Consider the following 23,338-nt stretch of genomic DNA (forward strand, 5'->3'; position numbering starts at 1 on the left):
CGGGGGATTCTCCCTGGAACTTTTCCAGGGACCCCAGCTGACACTCTGAGGGTGAAATGAATCACTGTGGGGAAGCTTCCGGGCCTGAGCACCTGCCGCTCATTGCAAAAGGATCGGAGAGGGTGGTGCCTGATACTACCGTTCCGAGAGAGGTCAGTGAGTCAACCCTCCCAGGCTTCTCCACACGTTGACATCCTTAACCAGATGTTGCAAAAAGAAGAGACTTACAGATTATTGCTCTTTTGGAATTGATTTTTTTTTCTTTTCTTTCTTCTTTCTTCTTTTTTTTTTCTGTTTTAAATAACTCTACTTTGAGGCTACCTGCATCCTGCTCTGCTGATTATAGTCGAAGAACAAGATAATTGCCTGCTTCCATTCAGCTCTAAAATAAGCCCCGAGAACGGTGCCTAGCCCCATGGAGCTCAGCGCTGGGAATTTAACCTCATGACAGATAACATGCCTTAATTCCCATGACTTCATCACCAGACCACTCCGGCATGGTTGTCCACAGCCTGAGACCTTGTCATTAGCGATAACCCGCCCCCTGGATCGGCTCTTTGAAACTCGAGTGGAGGCGAGCCCTGCATCCCACGCAGCAGCCCGGAGCGGCAGGAGCAGAGCCCGCTGCGCACCCTGGGCCGGGTACCTGGCCGTTTTAACACTTATTTTGCTGTTCCTGTCCTTTTTATCCACCAGGGGAAAAAAATCCCAAACAAGTAATATTTTTTTTTTACTAAGACTTAGCAGGTTTACTTTAAATCGGAAAACTGAGCTCATTTAGACTGCTTAGCAACTGTGGGACAAACATTTATTAAACATCTACTATGTGCCACAAGTCCAGGAAACTTGCCTATAATCATGTCTATAATCACGGCAGTGCCCCCCCCCACCCCAAGGCTAAATTATTAGCCTAAAACCCAACCTTGAAACAGCTTAGCATTTATAAGCAGAGACAGAGAAGCTCCAGCGAGCGAGAAGCCTTTGCCGTGAGGCCCATCTCGGGGTGTAATTAAGCAATTTCAAATCTGAACTTCTAAGAAGCAAAACTGACCTGAAACAATAAATACAAATGTTTTTTGCTCTTGAACTTGAAAGCGCACTCCACTGGGATCGCTCTCCTAGGCAAGGGCACTGGAGATGCCTGCAGGGGATTTCTAAAGGAGGGAAGGGTCGGCTCTCCTGCCCCCAGGTCCATCTTCACGTCACCCCACTGAAGCATCTCCCAGGAAGACACTGTGATTTCCACAAGGCGCACTCATGGAGGAACCAGGAATTTACCTCACCCAGGCACCGCTGCCTTCCAGTTGGCTAACCACAGATCATTCAGCAGCAGCCTTAGCTGACTTTGTAAGCTGTGTGCTGCTGCCTTGCCCGGGAGGCAGCAGTGTGGACATGGCTGATTGCCTTCGCTAGGAATGCAGGAAGTCAACACCTTCCATTGTCAGGTGCTTAGGGTATCCAAACCAACAAAGCTCCGATTTTCTCCAAGGAATATTGGCATTCCCCCCAATGCCAGGGGCACGGAACGTTAACTCAAGTAGGAAGCAGAGCAGGAAGCTAAGACTAAGGAAGGAAGGCCAAGCCATGCTTAAGATTCTTCCCATGTACATTAGGCAGAATTTTCATCACAGAGACAAGTACTCCAGGAGATCAGTTAAAAGTGAAGAACCAAAGTTCCTCCATTTTGTCCTCTGCCTCCATCTTGTGTCTTCTGTAAGCTATTTTCCATAAACCATTCCAGTTCTCAGAAATGGCTAGGGGCAAAAGTAACAGGGTAGCAGCTGGAAAGCACAGATAACCACAGAATGACCCTGCCACAAGGTCAGCCAATAAGAAACCTTGACAAGCAACAGGTGAGGGTGAAGTTCGAAAATAAAAATTTGTGAAAAGTCTCTAGTCACAAGCCAATCAGGATTCAACCCGTCACCCCAAACCCTTCTGATGTAACTTTCCTGGTTTCTGCCTTTAAATAATGCTCTCTACAAGGGTGGGGTCCCTCTGACAAGGTTCAGGGCTGGCCTGCAATTACAATAATAAACCTTGCTTTTGCATTTTGGTGAGCCGGTCTCCATGGTGATCTTTTGGAGTGCCCACGGACTGGGCACAACAAAAAGGAGGATGTAGCATGAATTCTAATTGGTCTTAATAATAAAAGCCCTGAGTCAGATATATGGGGTTAATGCTGAGAAATCAGAGAATCAGAGCAGCCAGCCACTAGTTTTTACCTCTACCAAATCCTCAGGACAAATGGGTGATCCCGTATCCAGGAATCCTCAGACTGAATGTAATGTGCTCCTGTCTCCTCTGCCTTATATTTCTCTCTCTGCTCAGCCATATCCCTTCCTGTCTCCACCTCCCTAGTGCTGGGATTAAAAGTAAGTGCCCTCCAAGTACTCGGATCAAAGGCATGAGGTCCCAAGTGCTGGGATTAAAGGTATGGGCCACCACTGCCAGACCTCTATGGTTAACTAGTGACTAGCTCCTCACTCTGATCTCTAGGCAAGCTTTATTTGTTAGAGCACAAACAAAATATCCCCACAGGAGGAAATGTTTATCTCAGATTACAGTTTCAGAGACTTCTGTACACAGTCTGCTGCTATTGCTGCTATTGCTTTTGGACCCATGGCAAGGTACAAGTGTATCACGGGGGAAAGCTGCCCACATCAGGACTTCCAAGAGGCTGAGAATAGCAGGAAAGGGCTGGGCTAAGATCTATCTTCCTAAGGCATGATTCAGATGGCTCGCTTCCTCCATCCAGGCCTCACCTTCTATAGTCCCATTGCCCCACTGAGAGCCTCTCGAAATACTGAGTTCAGTATCAGACAAAGCCATTGACGACTCCTTGAGGATTTTACGAAGCAGAGATCTTTGGAAATTGGGTCCACTCTTCAGAGGAGCCACGTGGATTAGAGCAGGTGTGGAGGAGGCAGAGTTAGTCTCCCAGGGCCTACCCCATTGATGAGTAGTGCCCAGGTTTTTCTTGGTTTACTTTGCCCAGATACCTTGGAAGCATAATGAAACCATCCATTTGAGCAGAAGTATTGCAAGGGAGGCTGCTTTAAAAAAAAAAAAAACAAAAAACCGGGTAATTTACTAAAGCAAATTTTAGGGAAGAAACAACAAACTCGGTCTTTTGAACTTTTGTGCACCTGATGAATCTCTTTCTGCCAACCTGGGCTGCAGAGACAGTGGCTGCCATGGGCATTGTGTTTCAAAGCCAGCGAAGGAAATACAGCTGTTGTCCTGGACTTCCACTGACTAACACAAGGTCCTCAAAGGAATACTCTAAATATCCTCTAGCTCTTGAGACAGAGTATGCATAAAGGTAAAATAAATGAACAATATCAACAAAAATAACTTCTGGGGGAAAATATCCATGACAAAAGACCAGCAGAGACCAGAAGAACATATTCTGAGCTCAAATTCCATTAGTCCCATGCATTCCTATGGGTAAATTTACAAGATACTAAAATCTAGAGCCTCTCTTTTTTAGCTCTGCTTTTGTCAAATGAAGTGCAAGTCTCTCCCTTGGGAGTGTTATGGGAATTAAGAAAGGACAGTCACGTGACATCCCTTCCTAGAGGATAAGGCTGGTTACCCAGCCAAGAAAGACCAAGGCAGCCATTCTTGCAGCAGCTTGTGAGGTTTACAGAGAGGTGTTGGGAATATTATTTTAAGGTGTGTTACTTCTGTTTATGTTGCATTTATTTAACTCTGTGACGCTGTGATGCTTTGCCTTTCTAGAACACCTGAAAGTCTAATAAAGAGCTGAACGGCCAATACCGAGGCAGGATAAAGGATGGGCTGGAGTGGCAGGCAGAGAAAACAGGGAGAAGGGGTTAGGAGGAGAAGTAGTCAGAGAAGGAGGAGGACAGAAGGGGCCAGGCATGCAGCTACACAGCTACACTTACCATGGAGTAAGGTTTACAGAAGAGAATGGGAAAACCTAAAGCCAAAGGGTAAGTGGGATAATTAGTTAAGAAAAGTGGGCAAAACCAAGCCAAGATAAGGCTGGACATGTATAACTAAGACTAAGGCTCTGTGTGTGATTCACTGGGGAGTTGGGTGTTGCCCTCCCAAAAGACACCAAACAGCTTAACATCATGATACTGCCTCATGCTACGACAGAGTGGTCTGTTGGAATCTTCATGTTTCTGCATTCCAGAAAGTTGGGCCCTGAAACACACTTGTTTCAGGATGATTGGTCTCCTTGTTCCATCCAATGCTACCCTTGACAAAGCCTACTTCTGTGGAAGTGGCCAGGTCAACAGGAAGCCAAGAAGCTATTATATTATGTTAATTACAGGAGCTACAGACTTTAGTAGGACAGTCAGTACGAAAGGAGAACAGCCATTCAACCGTAACATACTTCTCTGTCACTTGCTCAATTCCAAGGCTGGGTCATAGGTTGAAAGGTAATGGGATCATTGAAGATTTGGAAAATCCTAGCTCTCCCAAAGCAAGAGGGAAGAAGGCCCTCATTCTACCTGGATGTGGCACCACCTAGAATGGTGATTTCAATTACAAAGCATTCTTGGTAAACATATTTATGGCTTTTTTTTTTCTGGGGTGGGGGATGACTGCAGAGAAACATTTGATTCTGGAGTCTGCTAAACTAAACCAGCATATATATTTTAAAGATATCTTGACTTCAAAATTTGAGTCTATGGATATGTTACTTTGGAAAAGAGGCTCTGCTTTTGTTTCCACAGAAGATGGGAACCTGTGGATTTCTTTCAGGCTAATGAGGTTTGATGGAACAAGACCCTCTGAAAGAACTCCATGAATCCAAAATATAATTAACCCAACAAACAGTAGGAATTAGTTTGGAGAAAACTATGTCCAAATTCCCAAAATAATTGTTTATAAATGTTTACTTTCACTTAAAAGGGGTTGGATATAAATGGTTAATGGTCATAGTCAATCTCTTTCTAAAACAAAGGGGAGAAAATGAATATTTTACACTGGTATCTCATCCTTAGCCAGCAGAGGAATGCAAATCAAAACAACTCTGAGATTCCATCTTACAACTGTAAGAATGGCCAAGATCAGAAACACTGATGACAACTTATGCTGGAGAGGATGTTGGATAAAGGGAACACTTCTGCATTGCTGGTGGGAGTGGAAGCTGGTACAGCCCCTTTGCATATCTGTATGGCAATTTCTCAGAAAATTAGGAAACAACCTTTCTCAAGACCCAATAATACCATATTTGGGTATTTACCCAAAGGATGCTCAATTGTGCCACAAGGACATGTTCTCAACTATATTCATAGCAGCATTGTTTGTCATAGCCAGAACCTGGAAAAAACCTAAATGCCCCTCTACTGTAGAATGGATAAGAAAAATATGGTATATTTACATAATAGTGTACTATACAGCAGAAAAAATAATGACATCTTGAAAATTTTGGGAAAATGAATGGATCTAGAAAACATCAATATGATATTTTGAGTGAGCTAACCCAGACCCAGAAAGACAATTATCATATGTACTCACTCATTAGTGGCTTTTAGACATAAAGCAAAAAAAAAAAAATGGACTCTAAGAAAGACATACATGGATCTCATGTACATGGAAGTAGAAAAATTTCCTAAGTAAATTGGGAGCCATGGGAGAGAGTAGAAGGGGAAGGGAGAGGTAGAGAGGGGAGTGCAGAAAAATATATAGTTCAGTAAAAACAATAAAAATATAATATATAATTAAGAAATAAGATTAAAAATAGTCATCCATAATAATCAAACTTTTAGTCATGCTAACTAGGTTTTCTAGATATACAAAGATATATTTCAGTTAGATACATAATCTTTAACACTTCAAAGACCTAGGTAATATGGCATTTAAAAGGTTTTAAGAACTTAGACTTTTCTCAACAGTGAGACATGTCTGCTCTGGCAGCACCAATTACTTCAGAGAGGTTGATGGGCATTGAAGAATCTTGTTATGGAATTTGTCTTCAATGTGACAAGACTAGTCATTTGGGAAAGAAACTGCTCTTGCCTGGACTGCTTGGTGGTATGCTGTATGAATTGGACATGCAAGACCCACAGAAAAGTGACTGCTAAATTTTCCAAAGACAGGACAGTCCTTCAGGGTTCCTGCTTCACAGAGGAAACTGCCAGCCTCTTTTCAGGACACAGAAGAAAGCAACTGCTGAACTTTGCCAGTACAAGGCAGAATAGATCTTCAAATTTCCTGCTTCACTAAAAAGTCTGCCAGATACTATGGGCCTGTAGACTGAAGATGGATGCCCCAACATTACAAAAAAATTCTGGGTGACTGTCCAGGCAGCAAGATGTCTCTGTCATTTCTAGAACTTTGGAAGTTGCTTACAATATACTTCCTGTTTACTTAGGTAATGTTATATATCCTTCTGGGTCTTTGATGGAGTTGAAGACAGACAGTTATAGACATAGTTTTCCTTGGTTGTAATAAAAGATAAATATGAACTTTAGACCCACAAGTTAAGACAGACGATAGAACGTTTTCTTTGAGTGGCTTCTGGAACAGGCAGGCTGAGAAAAACAAGTCCAGGGGGACCAGCAGGATGGAGAAACTTCTAGCTACAGTACATCCTGCCTATAATGTCAGCACTAGTGAAGGACAAACAAACAAACAACAAAGAACCTTCAACCTTTTCCTACACCTGACTATTATCTATTTCTTCATGAATATTTGATCATTTGGATTAGAATATCTACAGGTAGAAAATGGGAGGAGAGCCATGAATTCTAGTATAGTTGCAAAAATGGATAAGGTCATGGCTGATGACAGAGAAACACAGGGTATGCATTCTGAGAAATGCAGGATCATGGCTTTTGACTAGACAGGATCATGAGTGGAAAAGAAAACAGCCAGCACAAGAAATTCTCTGAGTTACCAGTCAGGGAGCCCCTGTATTATCAACGATAAGAACAAAGAAGTATTTGAAGTTCTCTGGAACATAGAAAGCTGACCTGGCATAGAGTGAAAGATAAGAAAAAAGAAGTGCAGCCTGTGGGCATGGTGGATCTAAGGATTTGAAAATCTCAACTGATTGATCTCATCCTTCACCTGAGCTCCCAGCCTACAACTTCTGCTCTCCCGATAAGATACCGCTGAGTCAACACTTCCCCCCCCCCACCACCACCACTAGACTTGCACATAGCACAGCACCACTGTAGATAGGTCAAGGGCAGAGGGCAGAGAAGTCTTGCCTTGTCCACACTACAGGATCCAGCTCTGCCACAGAGACTTGGGCTGAGTTCTTGGTCTCTCCAAGCCTTATCATCTCCATCTGTAGAATAAGTCTGTGGTATGTTTATCCCTGAGACTGGCCCCATGGGCCTGGAGAATGAATCATCAAAATTCCTACCCTTCTGAAGACTCACACTTGTTTAAAGTCACTGCTGACTAAGGTCTACAAAGGCCCGAACAAAAGTCCCACATCTCTGGGTCGCTCTTGGTCCTGCTACTGGGGAACTGGTCCTGTTCCATGAAGTTGTTCTAAGGTTTAAAGAGCAGTGCTCTGTGTGGGACAGAGTGATACTTATGCATAATCTCAGCACTTTGAAGGCTGAGGCTTCAAGGCCAGGCTGAGCTACAGTGTGAAATGACAGAGGGGAAAGGGAAGAAGGGAGGAAGAAGGAAGAAAGGGAGAGGAGAGGAACGAGGGCAAGAAGAAAGGAGAAAGGATGGGTGGGTGGGTGGGTGGATGGATGGTGGACACACACATGGGTGGATGTGTAGTAATAAGAGCGGCGGCGGGGCTGCGTCCCCAACACCCCAAGCCGCCTGCCCGGCTAGCTTTACCCGAAATAATTACACAGACACTGTATTCATTTAAACACTGCTTGGCTCATTTCTACCTAGCATCTTCTAGGCTAACTCTCCCACCTGGACTAGCCCATTTCTTATCATCTGTATAGCACCGGTCTTACCGGGAAGATTCTAGCCTAAGTCCATCCTGGGTTGGAGCTTCATAGCGTGCGTCTTCCCTGGCGTCTCTCCTGCGTCTGCTCCGGAGAGGAGAGCTGTCGAGTCTGACCTCACTTCCTCTTCCTCCCAGCGTTCTGTTCTGTTTACTCCTCCCACCTAAAGGTGGGCCTATCAAATGGGCCTAGCAGTTTCTTTATTGCTTACCAATGAAATCAACAGATTGATATGACACTCCCACATCATGGATGGATGGGTGGGAGGGTGGATGAATGAATGGATGGTTAGGTGGGTGGGTGGATAAATGGATGGAAAGAAGAAAGGTAGATGGAAGGAAGGAAGGAAGGAAGGAAGGAAGGAAGGAAGGAAGGAAAAAATGAAGGAAGGAAGGAAGGAAGGAAGGAAGGAAGGAAGGAAGGAAGGAGAGGGAGAGAGAGAGGGAGAGAGAGAGAGGAGGTAGATGGTGGTTTGACCCAGCTAAGCTGTGGCAGGTATGTGGGAAAAGCAAAGATGATCATTTTCTTTTTCTTTCCTTTTCCCAATATTATTGATGCATCTGTTCTTGGCTCTTGGCCCCTAGGCCATAGGGAAGCTGGTAGGACAGATTCAGGCCAAAGACTCAGCTAAATTGACCAATAGCAAGGAGTTTTGCCCTTCAAGGGTTTCACGAGCTGCTGAGGAACTGTATTACACATCTTGTGAGCAGTTTAATTGTTCACAAGAATCAAAGAGCCAAGAAATCATAGACCTCAACATGAGTGCTATTTCCTTGTGATCACAATTCCATATACAATTACCACTGGGCCACCATGGGAGCAGGCCGGACAGTGAGCGCGAAGTCCCACTACCTTTCAGGTAAGTGTATCATCAGACTTTCGCATTGCGGTGGAAAATACTGAGAAGAGAAATTAATGGATGAAGGATTGATTATGGTTCATGGCTTCAGAAAGTTCAGTCTATCATGGTGGGGAAGGCATGGTGGAGTAGAGAAGCGGACACTAGGAGAGCCAGGAAGCAAAGTAAAGGAACACAGAAAGGGGCCAGGGCAAGATAGAACTCCAAGAGACACGCCCCCAGTGACCTACCTGCTCCATCTTCCTACTTGTTAGCGGCTGCTAATCATGGTACCCATTAGGAATCAATCAATGGACGAATCCACCAGCTAGGTCAGCCCCTCAATAACATCTCTGGAACACCCCTCACACACACCCTGGGAGTCTTCTGCACTTTCCTAGGTGCTGCTTCATTTGTTGAAGTTGAATCTAGACAACTCTAGTCTGCATTGCTGCCCAGATGGAAGAGTTGCAAGGTCCAACCAGGAACCAACCCGACGTGGAGGGCTGCAAGGTGTTTGTCTTCCAGCTCTCTGCTGGAGACGACCTTGTCTCTCAGGGATGATACTCCTTAAATAATAGAAGCTAATGAAAAGGAAACTCTTCGTGCCGGCAACAATATCCAAGGTACTGAAAAGAGAGTGAGGTGGGTGCACTGCCCTTGGTCCTACCAGCGTAGACCATACCTCCAAAGCAAGTGCGCCTCTCCGTGGGCATGATTTGGCTTAGCAGGGGGTTTCTGTCCCAGAGGCTCGGAAGGCTACACCCTTCTGCTGTTTCTGAAATCCACAGCTTTCCTGAATGGAAGAGCTGTCAGTCTTATTCCTTCAGAAAAGAAGGGGTGAGGGAAGAGCATGGCCCCTGCATTTGACTGCAGGACTACAGTGCTCAAGAGCCATCGGCAGGTGCCAGACAGGGGACAGCAACCGGAGCCGCACAGCCAGCAAAGCCACGGCTGAGCCAAGGTCAATGACCGTCATCCCAGCAGCAGCTAGCAGCTACTGAGCCCTGAGTAGACACTAGGCCTGGGTTGAGAACTTGGTGTTTATCTCACCACCTCCGCCGGCCACACTTGGAAGGAATTACTAATCATCTTCATGTTCCACACCAAGAACTCAAGCTTGGAGAAGTGAGTTGACATTGCCTAAGTTGTACAGCGAGTAAATGTCGGAACCTGCCTTTGACCTTAGTCTGTGTGATTCCAAAACCTGTCTCCTCGTTGTTCAGCTGGCCCCAGGGAGGGGCCCTCTGAAGAGGCACATGGGACATGTCACACAGCATCTAGAGGGCGGCAGTTGCTGTCCTAACTCAGCCAGGCTTGTAGCCCTTCCATTTTCTCAAAGATGTCGGCTAGTGTGACAATAAAAGCAAGTTGCAGACTCATGCCAACCATACTTAGCCCACATCAAGGAGAAGACCAAACCCTTCAAATTCCATTATAACTTTTCTCTTTCTCCCACCAATTTAAAACAAGCATCCAAGAAAGGAGGGGGGTAGTTGTTAAAGGAGTTGAAAAACATACTTTTAAATGAGAAACACATGCGTGATTATTCTTCATCTTGTGTCTCCTGCCCCCCAGAGTTGAAACACAGGTTGGCCTTACACAAATAAATGTACACAGTGATAGAAAGGCAGGCAGGAAACGCTGGACCTCAATGGCTGACCATCCAGGAGATTCTTTAGGAAACTTGCAAAAGTCACAGAAAAGTGCAAACTAGCTCAAAACCAGACCCAGGTGAGAAGGACTCCTGCCGAAGACAAACAGCCTTGAGTCGCTGAGCTGGAGTTAGACATGAGCGCATCTCTGCTTCAGTCAGGCTCCAAGCTGTGTGCATCAGAGAGGGCAGAAATGCTGGCCTCCTGCCACTCTGTATAGCATATTTCCTCTTCTTCCCACACCCTCTCTGGCGCAAATAAGCCACGGAGTTTCAAATGCTGCTTCACCCTTTAATTCCCTGCTCCTAGCACGGGCTCAGTTGCTCTTGTTGACGTTTGGTTTCCTGATCTAGCGCTTCCTTACCACTCAGCCACAGAACTCAAGAAGGAGCCATGGATCTCGCAGGAGAGCTGCAGCAGCATCCCGGCACTTCCTGCTTTTACATACCTAAGAGCCTCAAATATATCCATGATGAGCTTTCAAAGGCCCTTGTTCTGTCTGGTAGGCCAAGACCAGAAACAACTCCTAGGAGAGTCCCTGATACCATCCAAGGCATTCCTTACAGGCCCTGGTCTCCCCAGAAACATGGCTAGTATAGCCTTGAGGTTCACGGGGCTAAGGGGAAGCTGCCCTTCCCAACCTCTACCCAGGGCGACAGTCTAACTAATGGGACTCATTCCCTAGGAAACTCAGCAACATCCATGTCTCCACCAGTGCACTTCAATGGCCCTTAGTCAGGAGAAGGTTGAGATAACTTTCCTTGAGTTTCCAAGATTGTATCAGTAAGTCTCGAAAATATAACCCTCCATTCCTGAACCCTCAACTTCTAGGGAGTAGTCCTGGCTTGTGGCACAAATGCACCCAGCCTTTCTGCTCAGGCAGGAGCTTTTCTCTCTTTACTGGTGATGGAACCAACTGGCTGTGCCGAATCCTGTTTCAGTACTGGCCTCCGATGACCTCCATGCCGAGTAGATGGAAAACTTGTGGTGAGCTGCAACTGAAAGACCACACCCGTGCAAAGTGTGAAATCTCAGTGCAAAGTTCTGAACCATGAAAACAAGCAGGGTCGGCTCTAGGATCAACCCTACGGCCACTCTATCTGGCCTTGGTTTGTTTGACTCCGGTAAACTGAGAGCACCACCCAGTCCTTACCTTTTAAAGGAGCCCATGGCTAACAACTTGTTCATCACAGCTCCTTCCACCTCACCAAAAAAGTCTCCAGTCTGCAGGAAGACAAGGAGACATGTGAGGAAGGGAAGAGATAGCGCATACCCATATAGCAGAGAAGAAAGGCAGGCAGACTGACACGTGTGTGTGTGCGCGCGTGTGTGTGTGTGTGTGTGTGTGTGTGTGTGTGTGCGCGCGTGCGCGCGCTCATGAATTCCACGTATGTAGGAACTGACAAATCAGAGGCAGGCTTTTGGGACTTCTGTTGCAGATAAATTGGAATGGCTGTAACAGTCCGAGTATCTGTGTGGTAAGAAAACCAGTGAGCAGATGGGAAGTCTCCGCGATACATGGGGGATGTTACATAACAGGTGCTCAATGCAGAAATTAAAACACACGTGTGTACACAATCTGGACATAATCTCTTCTGATTAAAATGCTAGTGCATATAGACAAAATGAGTTCCTGGAAGTGCTCCATAAGCTGTGCTACAAACAATGATTTATAATGCCGGGATGATCGGCTTAGGAAAATAGAAGGGGCCCCTTCCTAAGACCTATCAAGTTTTCACAATCCATCCCTTCTCAAAATCATTTTCTGAAGAATGTTCTCATTTTGCCTGTAGGTTGTTAATCTAGTTACTAGGAATAAGACTGCCTGGCTCCCGGGGTACAGTGCTTCTAATTGTACCTCTAAAGGCCTAGCCCTACGCCTGGGGGCTGTCTTCAGGCCTAGCCCTATGCCTGGGGGCTGTCTTCAGGCCATTGCTAACCTAAAGCTTTAGCATATCTAATTTTTGCTGTGATGAGATTTGCCAACTTTGCATGGTAGAACGTAGAACGAATGGTTTACATCCCCCTGAATGCTCTCCAGCCTTCTGGAATCACTAAGAGAGAAGTGTCCCATGGGTGAGGGCATAAGCCCTATAGAGCACAAAGGCTTGCAGCCTTCCTTCTGCCAGCATCCTGGAATGAGGCGGCGCAGGACAGTTGAGAAGCCCCATCTCTATTCTGGGTATATAGCTTGTGAGGGGAGGAAGGTGGCAATGCAGTAAGAGGGAAATCATATTTGTTCCTTGAACAAGGTGTTAACCAAACCATAATTCCATTGCATTTAGCTTAGTGACCTTCATCAGACTTTCTGGGGTTTATAGGCCGTGAGGTGTGTGTGTGTATGTGTGTGTGTGTGTGTGTGTGTGTGTGTGTGTGTGTGTTTCCAAACTCAGTACAAATACTGAGGAAGGAAAGGAGGAGGAAGGAAACATTTCTCTTAATGAATATCAAGCACTTCCTTTTCCACTCAAGAGACTTTGGAAACGCGCACATGTTCTGTGGGCATGTGTCCCCACTGTGAGCAAGAAGGGCATTTTATTTCATGTGTGTAAATACACCAGTGTCGGTGGGACTGGCTGTCAGATGGAGAAGAATTATCCTAATTGGGGTGGAGGAAGCCAGACAACATCAAACAAGCCCGAACTGAACAGGCTGGCGGCCTCCCTCTTCCAGGGAGGGCCGGTTTCCTGCAGGAGCCATAGCTTTCTCTCAGGTTTCTGGCCAGGCCAGGGTTTACTGTGGGAAGAAGGCATTCCATCCCTCCTGAGTCCATAACCAAGTTTTACCTCAGTCCCGTGTGGGTGACTTGGGACAAGGACAGAACTCCTCTCAAGCAAGGACTCTGCGTTCTGGCCCCACAGGTTCATCGCTATCCCCATGTTCCTCTGAGTTAAATGGGCATGTTACTACTGTAGGCTGACAGACTTTCCAGTTGTCTCAGACACAGGCCTTGTTTCACAGGCTCATTTTTCTTACCTCGCGTGGACTAATGGTCCAATGGCCCCTGATTCTCACTACTGAGACTGTAGCATTACGAATCTAGCGTACGTTTAAACACTTAGAGAGATGGGCAGAAAGGGAATCCAGTTCCCCATTTTCCGAAGTTACTGTTTCTAAATGAACAGAGCGCTCAGATCTTACAGAGCCATGCTGGAAAACAATGAACTAATTCACTGAGCGCAAATGGACCTATCGCATAAGTTGACTCCTAAAAGGGTTTCAGACAATTTTAAAGAAAGTTCATGTGTATATGGGGGTGTGCATGAAGGTTAAATATTAGAAGGAAGAAAACCATCACTTCAAAGCTGTCTCAACTCTTGAAAGCACCTCTACTCTTCAGGCAAAAATTTGTCTTAAAAATCTACATTGTGTGTGAATGCCTCTGTATGTGTGTATGTACATGCACATGTGTGGGTATTGTATGAATATGTGTTCATAAACACATGCATGCACATGTTTTTAAGTATATATTTCTATCTCTATCATCCATCCATCCATCCATCCATCCATCCATCCATCCATCCATCCATCTATCCATACATAATATGGGTGCCTGCACGTGCCACCGCATAGGTATTGAAAACGGAGGACAACCTTGGGTATTGATGATTGCCTTTCACCTTGTCCAAACTGTCATTCTTTGTTGGTCACATGTCTAAACTTCCAGGACTTTCCTGTCTCTGCTACTCATCTTACCAAAGGAGCACATTGACTTCAGATGCGCACAGTGGCACCCAGCTTTACATGGATTCTCGGGATTTGAACTCAAGCAAAGGCTCTACCCACTGAGCTGTCACCCCAGCGCCCTCCCCCCCCCCCCCGGCAAAATTTCTTTTGTAGCTCAGACAACTCTGAGGCAGAGAATTCAGTAAGTTTAGCATTTAGGAATACCGGAGCAGAGCTGGGCTCTGCCTCCCTACCAGCTCCCCACCAGGTGGTAAAAGGACACTCTGAGAGTGCCTGAGAAAGTAGGCTGTGATAGAGAGAAACGAGGTTTAGGATCTGTTATTGCCTCTTACTTATAGACCATTATCACCCATCGTAACTCCAGAGTTTGTCCCCATCCTGGCCCAAGAGCCATCTGGTCCACTTTCATGGAGCTGGGGAGGGCGTCCTCACTCACCTGCGTGTAGTCTTCAGACACCAGAATGAATCCATTATTGTCTATGAGGTAACAGTTCACAGTCTAGAAAAGCAGAAAGCACATTTCACCTTCAGGCCTCAGACAGGCTTTTACACAAAATGACGTATTTCCAGACTCGGAGAAATGAACCCTCCCCCCTTTTGTGAGGGAGGAGGGCAGTTGAATTCAGGGAATTTAGAATACTTGCTGGTTCTGGGAGTTAAGGTCATGGTTAAAGTAACCCCAGGGTTGACGCTGCAAAACTAAGGGAGTTGAGACAATGAAACAAACTAAGAGAAACTACCTCAGACGACAAGGTTTGGGATACAATGGATACCCACAGAAAATGATGAAGCTTGTCTTCTGCGTTCCCTCTAGAAGACCTGACTATTTCCTGGGAAGAAAGTGTTCAGAGACTCTCAGGCCTTTATTTGTAGCGGCAGCAGTGCCGGCCATTTGGAAATTCAAATGCCAGCACAATGTCGTTACTCTAATGATGTATTAATGAAAACACCGTGTCAGCTCGGGGGCCATCAGGGGACCAGGTAATACTTTTTAATTTGTTCATGGACGGAGGCATGGGGGAAGGGGCAGCCTTCTGCAAAAGGGGCCCCTCGGGCCTCCTTAAACTTTTCAAACTGTGTTTTTAATTGGGAGCTGGATGAGGGGGCAGGGTCGCTAGCTTTTGGTAGCTCAGACTTATAAATTGTGGGGAGCAAGGTAAGGCAAACAAACCCCTACTTCCCCCACGCTCCTTTAATCTCCCCTGAATGGCTTGCTACAGGCAAAGATTTAATTACAGTTCTGTGGAGTTCAAACTTAAGGCTTAATTCCATCCTTGATGCAACTGGGTTTCTATTTATTGCAGCTTTACACACGGATAGCAACATTTAATTTGTAACATATCTTTACCCTGAGCTAAATTCCGCTTAGCTCCAGGCCACCACCAGACTGGTATGTGCTGGGACACTGGCCTAGGCACAGGATCGGTTTTGCCAGACTGAAAGAACAGCAGTGAAGAAGTCAGAGTGACCTGGCTTATACTTCTTCTCTGGGCTTCTCAGTCCTGGCATGTGCACAGGACGCGAAAGCACAGCGAGAGCTCTGTTTTGTTTAGTTTGTTTTTGTGTTGTTGTTGTTGTTATTTTGGTTTTTTCATTTTTTTTTATTTTTTTTTCAAGACAGGATTTCTTTGTGTAGCCCTGGATGTACTGGAACTTGCTTTGTAGACCAGGCTGGCCTCAAACTCACAGAGATCCGCCTGTCTCTGCCTCCAGAGTTCTGGGATTAAAGCAGGGTTAGATGTTTAGATGAATGGCAGAGCTTGGCTTTCTGCAAGGGCTCAGACGGAGACTCCCTGCCTCTTCAGACTCTTGCCGTCGGCAGAAGCTCTTGGCTTTAGGAACACTACCTCCATCTTGCCGAGGATCATAATCACTCTAGGCCTGCTCAGCAGGCATCATAAAGGAAGCAGTCTCCTGAAGCTGTACTTCTGAGATGGTTGCCACGAGCTTTATGTAGGTTTATTATTAAATGTAGTTGGAATTTGTTTGCAGATCACCTGAGTTATAGTTCAGTGCTCTGGGTGCACTGTGACTATTGTCTGGGCTTTCGCATGCCCAGTGTTGTAGAACGTTATTCTGAACACCCGCACTGGGATTATTGGCTGTGAGTGACAGACAGCTCCGCTAACATTGGGTCCACGTCCTGACTGATTCCAACATTATGATGCTCATTTTGCAGAGGCACACATCCCCAAAGCACTTAGCCCATGCCATTCAGTTAGGCAATGTTTACTGATTCCAGAACTGAATTCCATATTCATTTACCCATCAGGCATCTCTGCCCAGGTGCACAGACAGTTTGACGCTCCCATAGTCTCTGCCTCAGTTTCCTGTGAACTCCATGATGGGTCAGAAAAAAAAAACTATCACCGTAGAGGAGGCATGGAAATGCTTCCAAAGACACTGCTTTCCAAAGAATGGGAATCACAGAGACCCCGTTACCACACTGGCCCCATTCCCTACTTTGTTTCTTTGGAAAATAGAGTTGCAGCTATACTCAATTTTTTTTTAAAAATAAACATATGTCCATAATTCTTCCTCAGAACAAGCCCTCACTAAATCTTGTCGTCAGATCAACACATCTGCTCTTGCCGATCTGGCTTTCTGTTGTCCTCACAGTGGCCGTGTTGGCTGGGAAGAGGTGTGACAGGAGGGCGCTAGCATCTTAGGGATGTGACACGCTCCTCCCAAAGCCCTGCTCTCTACTGAGGCAGACAACACAGACTGAGAGCTCTACACCTGAGCGGAGAGCTGCTTTTTAATCTAGAGTCTGTGGTGTGTGGCATATTTGTATGGGGCATGCGCATGTGCGCTGAAGCCAGCGGACGGCACTACTCTCTGCCCAGAGACAGGTCTCACAGAATCAGCGGCTCACTGTGCTGTCTAGGATGGTGGGCTAGGAAGCTCCAGCTTGTCTCTATCATGACCCCCTGCTTCGCTTCTGACTTGGGTGCTGAGATTTGAACTCAGATCTTCATAATTGCACAGTAAGTTTTCTTACCCACCGAGTCATTTCCCCAGCTAGCTCCACTTTAATTTTTTTCCCCTTTTGGTTTTTCAAGACATGGTTTCCCTGTATAGCTTTGACTGTCCTTGGACTCACTCTGTAGACCAGGCTGGCTTCAAACTCACAGAGATCCACCTGCTTCTGCTTCCTGAGTGCTGGGATTACAGGTATGTGCACCCCACTGCCTGGCCACTTTAAATTTTTTATTTTACAAAAATGAACAAGTCACAAAGTGAAGAATGGCAAGCCTTGGTGAAGAGATTACTATACGCACACACACACACACACACACACACACAAATTATGGTTATAAAGACAAGGAGGAAAACTGCAGAAGTGGCAGGGGAAGAAGAGAAAGAAGAGGAAAGGCAAGCTCTCCTCATATAAGATGACATTTAGACGCTGGCCAGGAAAAGAAAGGTCCCCTCGGACAGAGAAGAAAGCCAAGGCTCAGAGTCACACAAATGAGCACATGGGATGTGAACCCAGGGCTCTGTGACCTCAGACCTTTGCTTCCTACTACTGGCTGGCTTGTCCCCCTTTGGGAAGACATAGTTAGGGCCTTGGGTCCTGCTTAATCATCCTGCTTAATACAAACAAGCCAAAGGCAGGCTAGAATTCTCATAAGCACTAGCTGATGCTCTGACCAAGGTCAGATTCAGTCTACATCCTACCAGATAGGGACAGAAAGGAGAACCAGGAGGTCCCAGCACATCACATACTGCTTGCGACACTCCAGCTGGCGTGTACTGCTGGGCACATCCGTTTCCTCTGTACCGAGAACAAGGGCTCCACGAGGACATGAATGTTTCCTCCTTGGACCACGTATCCTGTTACCATTTTTAGGTGTACCCTTTCCCGGTTCTGTGAGGACACCAGGATAGGAGCTGGCAGCAGAGGACATGCCTTGTTGGACTGGTTCACGGTCAAGTTTGAATTTCAAAGTTCTGCCGAGTATAAAAATGTCTGGCCACCTCATTCGGCAAGAAGCAAGTGCTGTCAACAGTGGGGCTGACCAATCACCAAGGAAGTCACAGACCAGAAGCAGAATGCTGAGTTGCTCAGTGGTGTTGCTCGTTGATGGAGACCTAGGCCATTGGATCTGGTAGGTATTATTGCGTTTTGAATGCTATGCTGTCTACCTGTAAATGCTGAAAGGCAATTTTAGTGACCATATGACCCCCTAAAACAGCTAAACAGCCGTGAGTTAAATTATAGCCAATGGGTACAGTAGCCTAGAGTGCACACTTGGAAGGAGAGCATCCAGTGCTAGGTGTGGGAAACGGCTGGGATGAAATTATCCACCATCATGTCTGATCAGTCGTTTTATGGTAAATATGGTTCAATTGCCTTTCCAGTGAAAAGAACTAGGAATATCTCCCTAGCTTAACCTCTTCACCCCACTCCCCCTAAATGAACCCTGGTATCTTAGGAGCTATCTGCAAGTCACTGTGTCCCCAAGGGTCTACTAACAGGACGAAGGCTTGGGGAGATCCAGAGCTTCATATTTCTGAGACACGGGGTAATATGTTCTCCCCCAGGCATGTTGGACGTGGCAGGATGAGGCCAGTCTTCAAGTGTGGAGTCAAAAAAAAGGAGAGCGAGGGACAAAAAGAAGGCTTTGTTGGTTTGTTTGTTTTAACCTTTCTGCAATGATTTGCTGATTCAGTATTGCTCCGAGAATTTGATTCAAGTTGACTGAGGCACACACCCAGCTTATACACTAGAAAATCCTTGTGTGGGAACTGAGAAGCTGCAGGTTGGAAGGAAAGGCTGATGGGGAGTGAGAAGGCATAGCGCCAATTTCAGTGCTCTCTGGAAGGCACTAGCAAGCCTGGCTGAGATACCAGCTTTGGAAGCAAAGGCTCTCACCGTTGCTATCAGCGTGACCTTGAACAACACCTGGGGGTTCTAGGAAGTGGAAAGGCAGCTACTGCAATTCCTTGGGGGAGAGAGAAGGCCCGTGTGTTACAGGATGCCCATGTGAAGGAAGGCTGGTGACTAGCAAGACCTTCAATTACAGAATGTATAATATCCACACACCAGTGAAGACTGGTTACCTACTATTCCTCCTTTTCTGAGCATCCACATGCCACAGTGTTACAGTTTATCAGAATGAGAAGCCTGGCAAAGTTCGAAATAGGAGGTCCTGGGGTTGGGGTGGGGCTTCGTGCTGTTTGTTTTGGAAGATGCCTTCTGTTTGTTTTGACTGGTGGAATTCACTTAAGAACTCAGCACTGTGTAGCATTGCAGTTTTGATTGTGTGTGTGTGTGTGAGAGAGAGAGAGAGAGAGAGAGAGAGAGAGAGAGAGAGAGAGAGAGAGAGACAGACAGACAGACAGACAGACAGAGAAAGAAAGATCTTGTATCTGAGGGGGAGGCCTGGATTCCTGAGTCTCCAGCCCAGGGAAGTATCATTCCTCAGGACTTTTTTCTCCAGGTCCCCCAGTCGGATTCCCACGGTGTCACTGTGAAGTTGGCTGCCTTGCCTTCCCCATTACTTGTTGTGTCTTCTCATTATAGACCAACTATCAAATCAAGAAACCAAATTCTGGGCTGTGGAGAAGGCACGGTGGTTAAAGTGCTTGCTTTACATGGATGAGGAGGGGAGCTCAGATTCCCCAGAAGCCAAGTAAATGCTGGGTAGGCATGGAAGCTCTTCTTTAATTCCAGCCTCACAAGGCAGAGACAGAGGGGGAGCTACAGATAGAGCTGGCTTGAGATACCGTCTATTATCAATGAGCCCGAAGTTTGGTTGAGAGACCATGCCTCAGTGAATTAAGCAGAGGATCAAGCCAAGATGATTTTTGATTCTGACATCAACCAAGGCCTTCAGTGTTCACATACACACACACACACACACACACACACACACACAGAGAGAGAGAGAGGGGGGGGGGAATATACAGACATACAGAGGTAGAAAGAAAAGGAGAAACAATAATTTAAAATCACCACTTGCAAAGGGGTAACCCCCAAAAGTCATGTCTGGTAGGATTCATCTATGACCCTTCTCATACTAGCTATTGAACGATCCTCTGACTTACAAACTCAGCATCTTGGTTGTCTCCAGATATGGAAGGATCCAGTTGCTTGAATGTAGCCCTGTTCATCTCTGTCTTCATTCAAGGCATTTTTCATATACCAGAGGACATTCCTACCAATACTCAAAAAGTCTCGGTGATTCATAGCCCGCGCCAATCTCTGTCTCTTTGGAAGAAGCATAGAGCTACACTGATGATGAAGATTTTGACTTCTCACAGCGCAGCCATTAACCCTCCTCTGTCTCTGCAGAGTACTGGTGCTGTCCATAAGTGCTGGGGATGATGGACAGGTGAGTGGGCAAAAACGTCACTGTACTGCTGGGTATAGAAACAGGAGGTAAGCATGGTCTTTCTGTCCTCAGTGTCAACCATGCCTTCTTTGTAAGCCTGGTGTCCTTGCAGGAATATTATCTGCCTGTACATCCTTTCTCATGCATTGGACACCATTTCCAAATGTCCTTCCTTTCTCCATCTTCTATTGATTTGAATATCAGTCTGACTGCTGTGTCAAGCTCTCCACAGCATACGTCTTGGTTGGTAAAATCGTATGTGTATCTCTCCTCCTACCCAAAAAGTACCATGGAAGTAGTCTTCCTACTCCGCCCTTTGAGGTCAGCCAGGTACTTCCTCCCAAGAAGGACCTAGTCAACATCTCATGAGTGAATGTGTCCATGCCTGAAGAGTTCTTCCAAAGGCTCTGAAGTGGGCATTCACCCTCTGTGGACTGGAGCACCTTAGAACTCTTCCTCATTCCCATGACTGGGTCCTGCCAATCACATGCTTACAGCACTTCCTAGCAACCTAAGATGCCCTCCTACAAGGTATAAATATGTCTGTCCACATACCCCAGCCACCCTGACAGCACACACTCGCTGGGGCCCAGAGTGTACTGATGGGGAGACAAAGAAGATGTAGGGTCCCTTAGTCACTGTGTGTCTGAGCAGTCTAAGAAAGTGGACCATTCTCAGTGTGGTGGCACAGACAGAATCATGGCTTCAGAATGAGCCTTGAAGTTAATTTTAATATGGGATTTGATGATTTAAGGCCAACTGGGGAAGAGAAAGGATATAAGATAGCCTCCATTGGTCAAATTAAAAGTCACAAAAAGAGCATTTTTGTGAAAAAAAAAAATGGCACTAGGTCGAAGTGGGAAGTCAGGGCTAGCTTTCCCATTTAAAGTGATATGAATTGGCTGCCTAGAGCCAAAACGTAAGAGCCAAAAGAAAAATGAAAGAAAAGCTCAAAGTGTAGGGTGGGCCATGAACATCAGACTCAATATACCTAACACAGGGGGTGGGGTCAATTTAAGGCTTACTTTACAAAGTATGTGACCCTTCAGGACATGGGTATCTCTCGTAGGCATAAGAGAATGAGCTTGGTACTAATAAGGGCATTGTAGCCCGTGTTTGTGGTGCCTTAGTGTGTGTGCCATTGTCACCTGGGACTCCAGGCCCAGGTGAGTCACCACTCTACCGGAAGAAGAGTTTGGGGCACATTTCTGATTGACGGCTAGCAGCAGTGAGTGTGTGCCTTTTCTAGGAGATACGGCAGAGTCGTTCCTACCTTCCCACGCATTCTTCACTGCAGCTCTGGATATTTCTACACCCACCATCTGGTTGAAGAAGCAGGGGCACAGAAATGCTTGGAAAATTGCTCAAGGTCACATTGCTACGTACTTTCCGAGCCCTAGTTAGAATCACAACAGTTTAACTCTGTGGCTTGTAGCTTTAAACACCACGCTATACCACCTACCACCCACACTAGCAGTCAGGAGGCAACCAGCACAGCGGATGTTTCCACACTCAGGTGAAGCTCTGCCTTCACTTGTTTTTATGTAGGGAATACACCTAGGCAGTGTGAGCTGTAAAGAAAAAATACCACCTCTTGTGTTCATGACCCGTTTAAACAACTCTGCCAACGTGCAACCAAACACGCTTTCATCTGAACAAGTTTCCAAACGAGCATCCATCCTTCCATCCAGCTAGTGAACCAACTGTTCTCCTTTCTCTTACTGCAGCTTGGATTTGCAGCAATCCCCCTGTAGTCTGCGACACACCCTTTAGTGCCATCTGAGCACTCCAGGGAGGCAGAGGATGGAGTTCAACCCAACATCTGGTCCTAACATGATGAGGTGTCTTAAAGGCAGAGGGGAACTCTAAGCCCTCATGCCTACCATGTGAAAGTTATCCCCAAGTTTACGGAAAAGGTGTGTTGATCATTCCTCGGGGGAAATTAGTTTTGATCGGATGGTCAGAAAAAGTTGGGATTCTGCTGGAAACATGGCAGACTGGCTTTTGCTCTGCGGATATGGTGACTCATACAATGACAGTGTTATGGTAACAGTTTTTCTTTTAAGCTGGCCGCTAGACCTCTGGGAATCAAACCTTTTGCTGTTGTTGTTCTAACTCATTCCTGGACTCCCTTTTATAATGATGCTCTTGTTTTCCATTTGCCTACTTTTTAAAACTCTACTCCTAGCCTATATTTTCTGGGTTGGAATTATGTTTGGTAAATGTTCCTGAGATCCTTGGGGTAACAAGAAGGACCTGTAAATATCTGATTATAAAGTTTAGTTGAGGGATTGATTGATTTTTAGCTGAAGCAGAGAGAAGGAGAGGCAACCTAAGCAGAAGCAGAAAGGCCACCGTGATTCAGCACAATGGGCAGGTTTAAGACAGTGACACATTAATTTCTTCCATTGCTGACCCAAGTGATTCAAATTCCTACCTCCAAGGGAAGGTGGGGAAGGGGGAAAGATGGAATAATCTTAGGTAGAAATGGCATGTTTGAGTGAAAAACTGTGAGTCCAGAGTTTGCAGCTCTACATTTACAGCTCACTAATTATACAAAATGAACCAAACCAATCATTTATCTCATTGGATTTTTGCTCATTTTATTTCCTTCCACTCCTTTAATCCCATGGCCAAGCCCTTTCTTTCTGCCAGGGTCTCATGACATGGTCCCAGCTGGCCAGGAACTTTCTCGGCAGACCAGTCTGATGTGGGTTTCCCCTCTGTATGCTGTGAATATCATTGTTTAATAAAGGAACTACGTCGGGCCTGTAGCAGAGCTAGGTAGGGATGGGGAACCCTAAACTGAATGTTGGGAGAAAGGAGGCAGAGTCAGAGAGAAGCCATGTAGCCCCCCACCAGAGAGAGACACCTGAACTTTAGCCGGTAAGCCACAGCCATATGGCA

At 46.0% G+C, this 23,338-nt stretch overlaps 1 protein-coding gene across 4 annotated transcripts in view; it reads right to left on the bottom strand.

Annotated features, from left to right (window-relative positions):
- The window catches only part of Cacna2d3 (calcium voltage-gated channel auxiliary subunit alpha2delta 3), an 812,834-nt gene that overhangs the window by 62,754 nt on the left and 726,742 nt on the right, over window positions 1-23,338 (bottom strand). For all 4 annotated transcript variants that reach the window (XM_075988898.1, XM_075988900.1, XM_075988899.1 and 1 more), the window contains 2 exons: window positions 14,527-14,589; window positions 11,557-11,627 (listed from right to left, as the gene is read on the bottom strand). In XM_075988898.1, coding sequence (XP_075845013.1) covers window positions 11,557-11,627; window positions 14,527-14,589 — 134 coding nt within the window. The remainder of the gene's footprint in view (window positions 1-11,556; window positions 11,628-14,526; window positions 14,590-23,338) is intronic.

The sequence above is a fragment of the Microtus pennsylvanicus genome, chromosome 10, assembly GCF_037038515.1.
Source record: "Microtus pennsylvanicus isolate mMicPen1 chromosome 10, mMicPen1.hap1, whole genome shotgun sequence".
NCBI lineage: Eukaryota > Metazoa > Chordata > Mammalia > Rodentia > Cricetidae > Microtus > Microtus pennsylvanicus.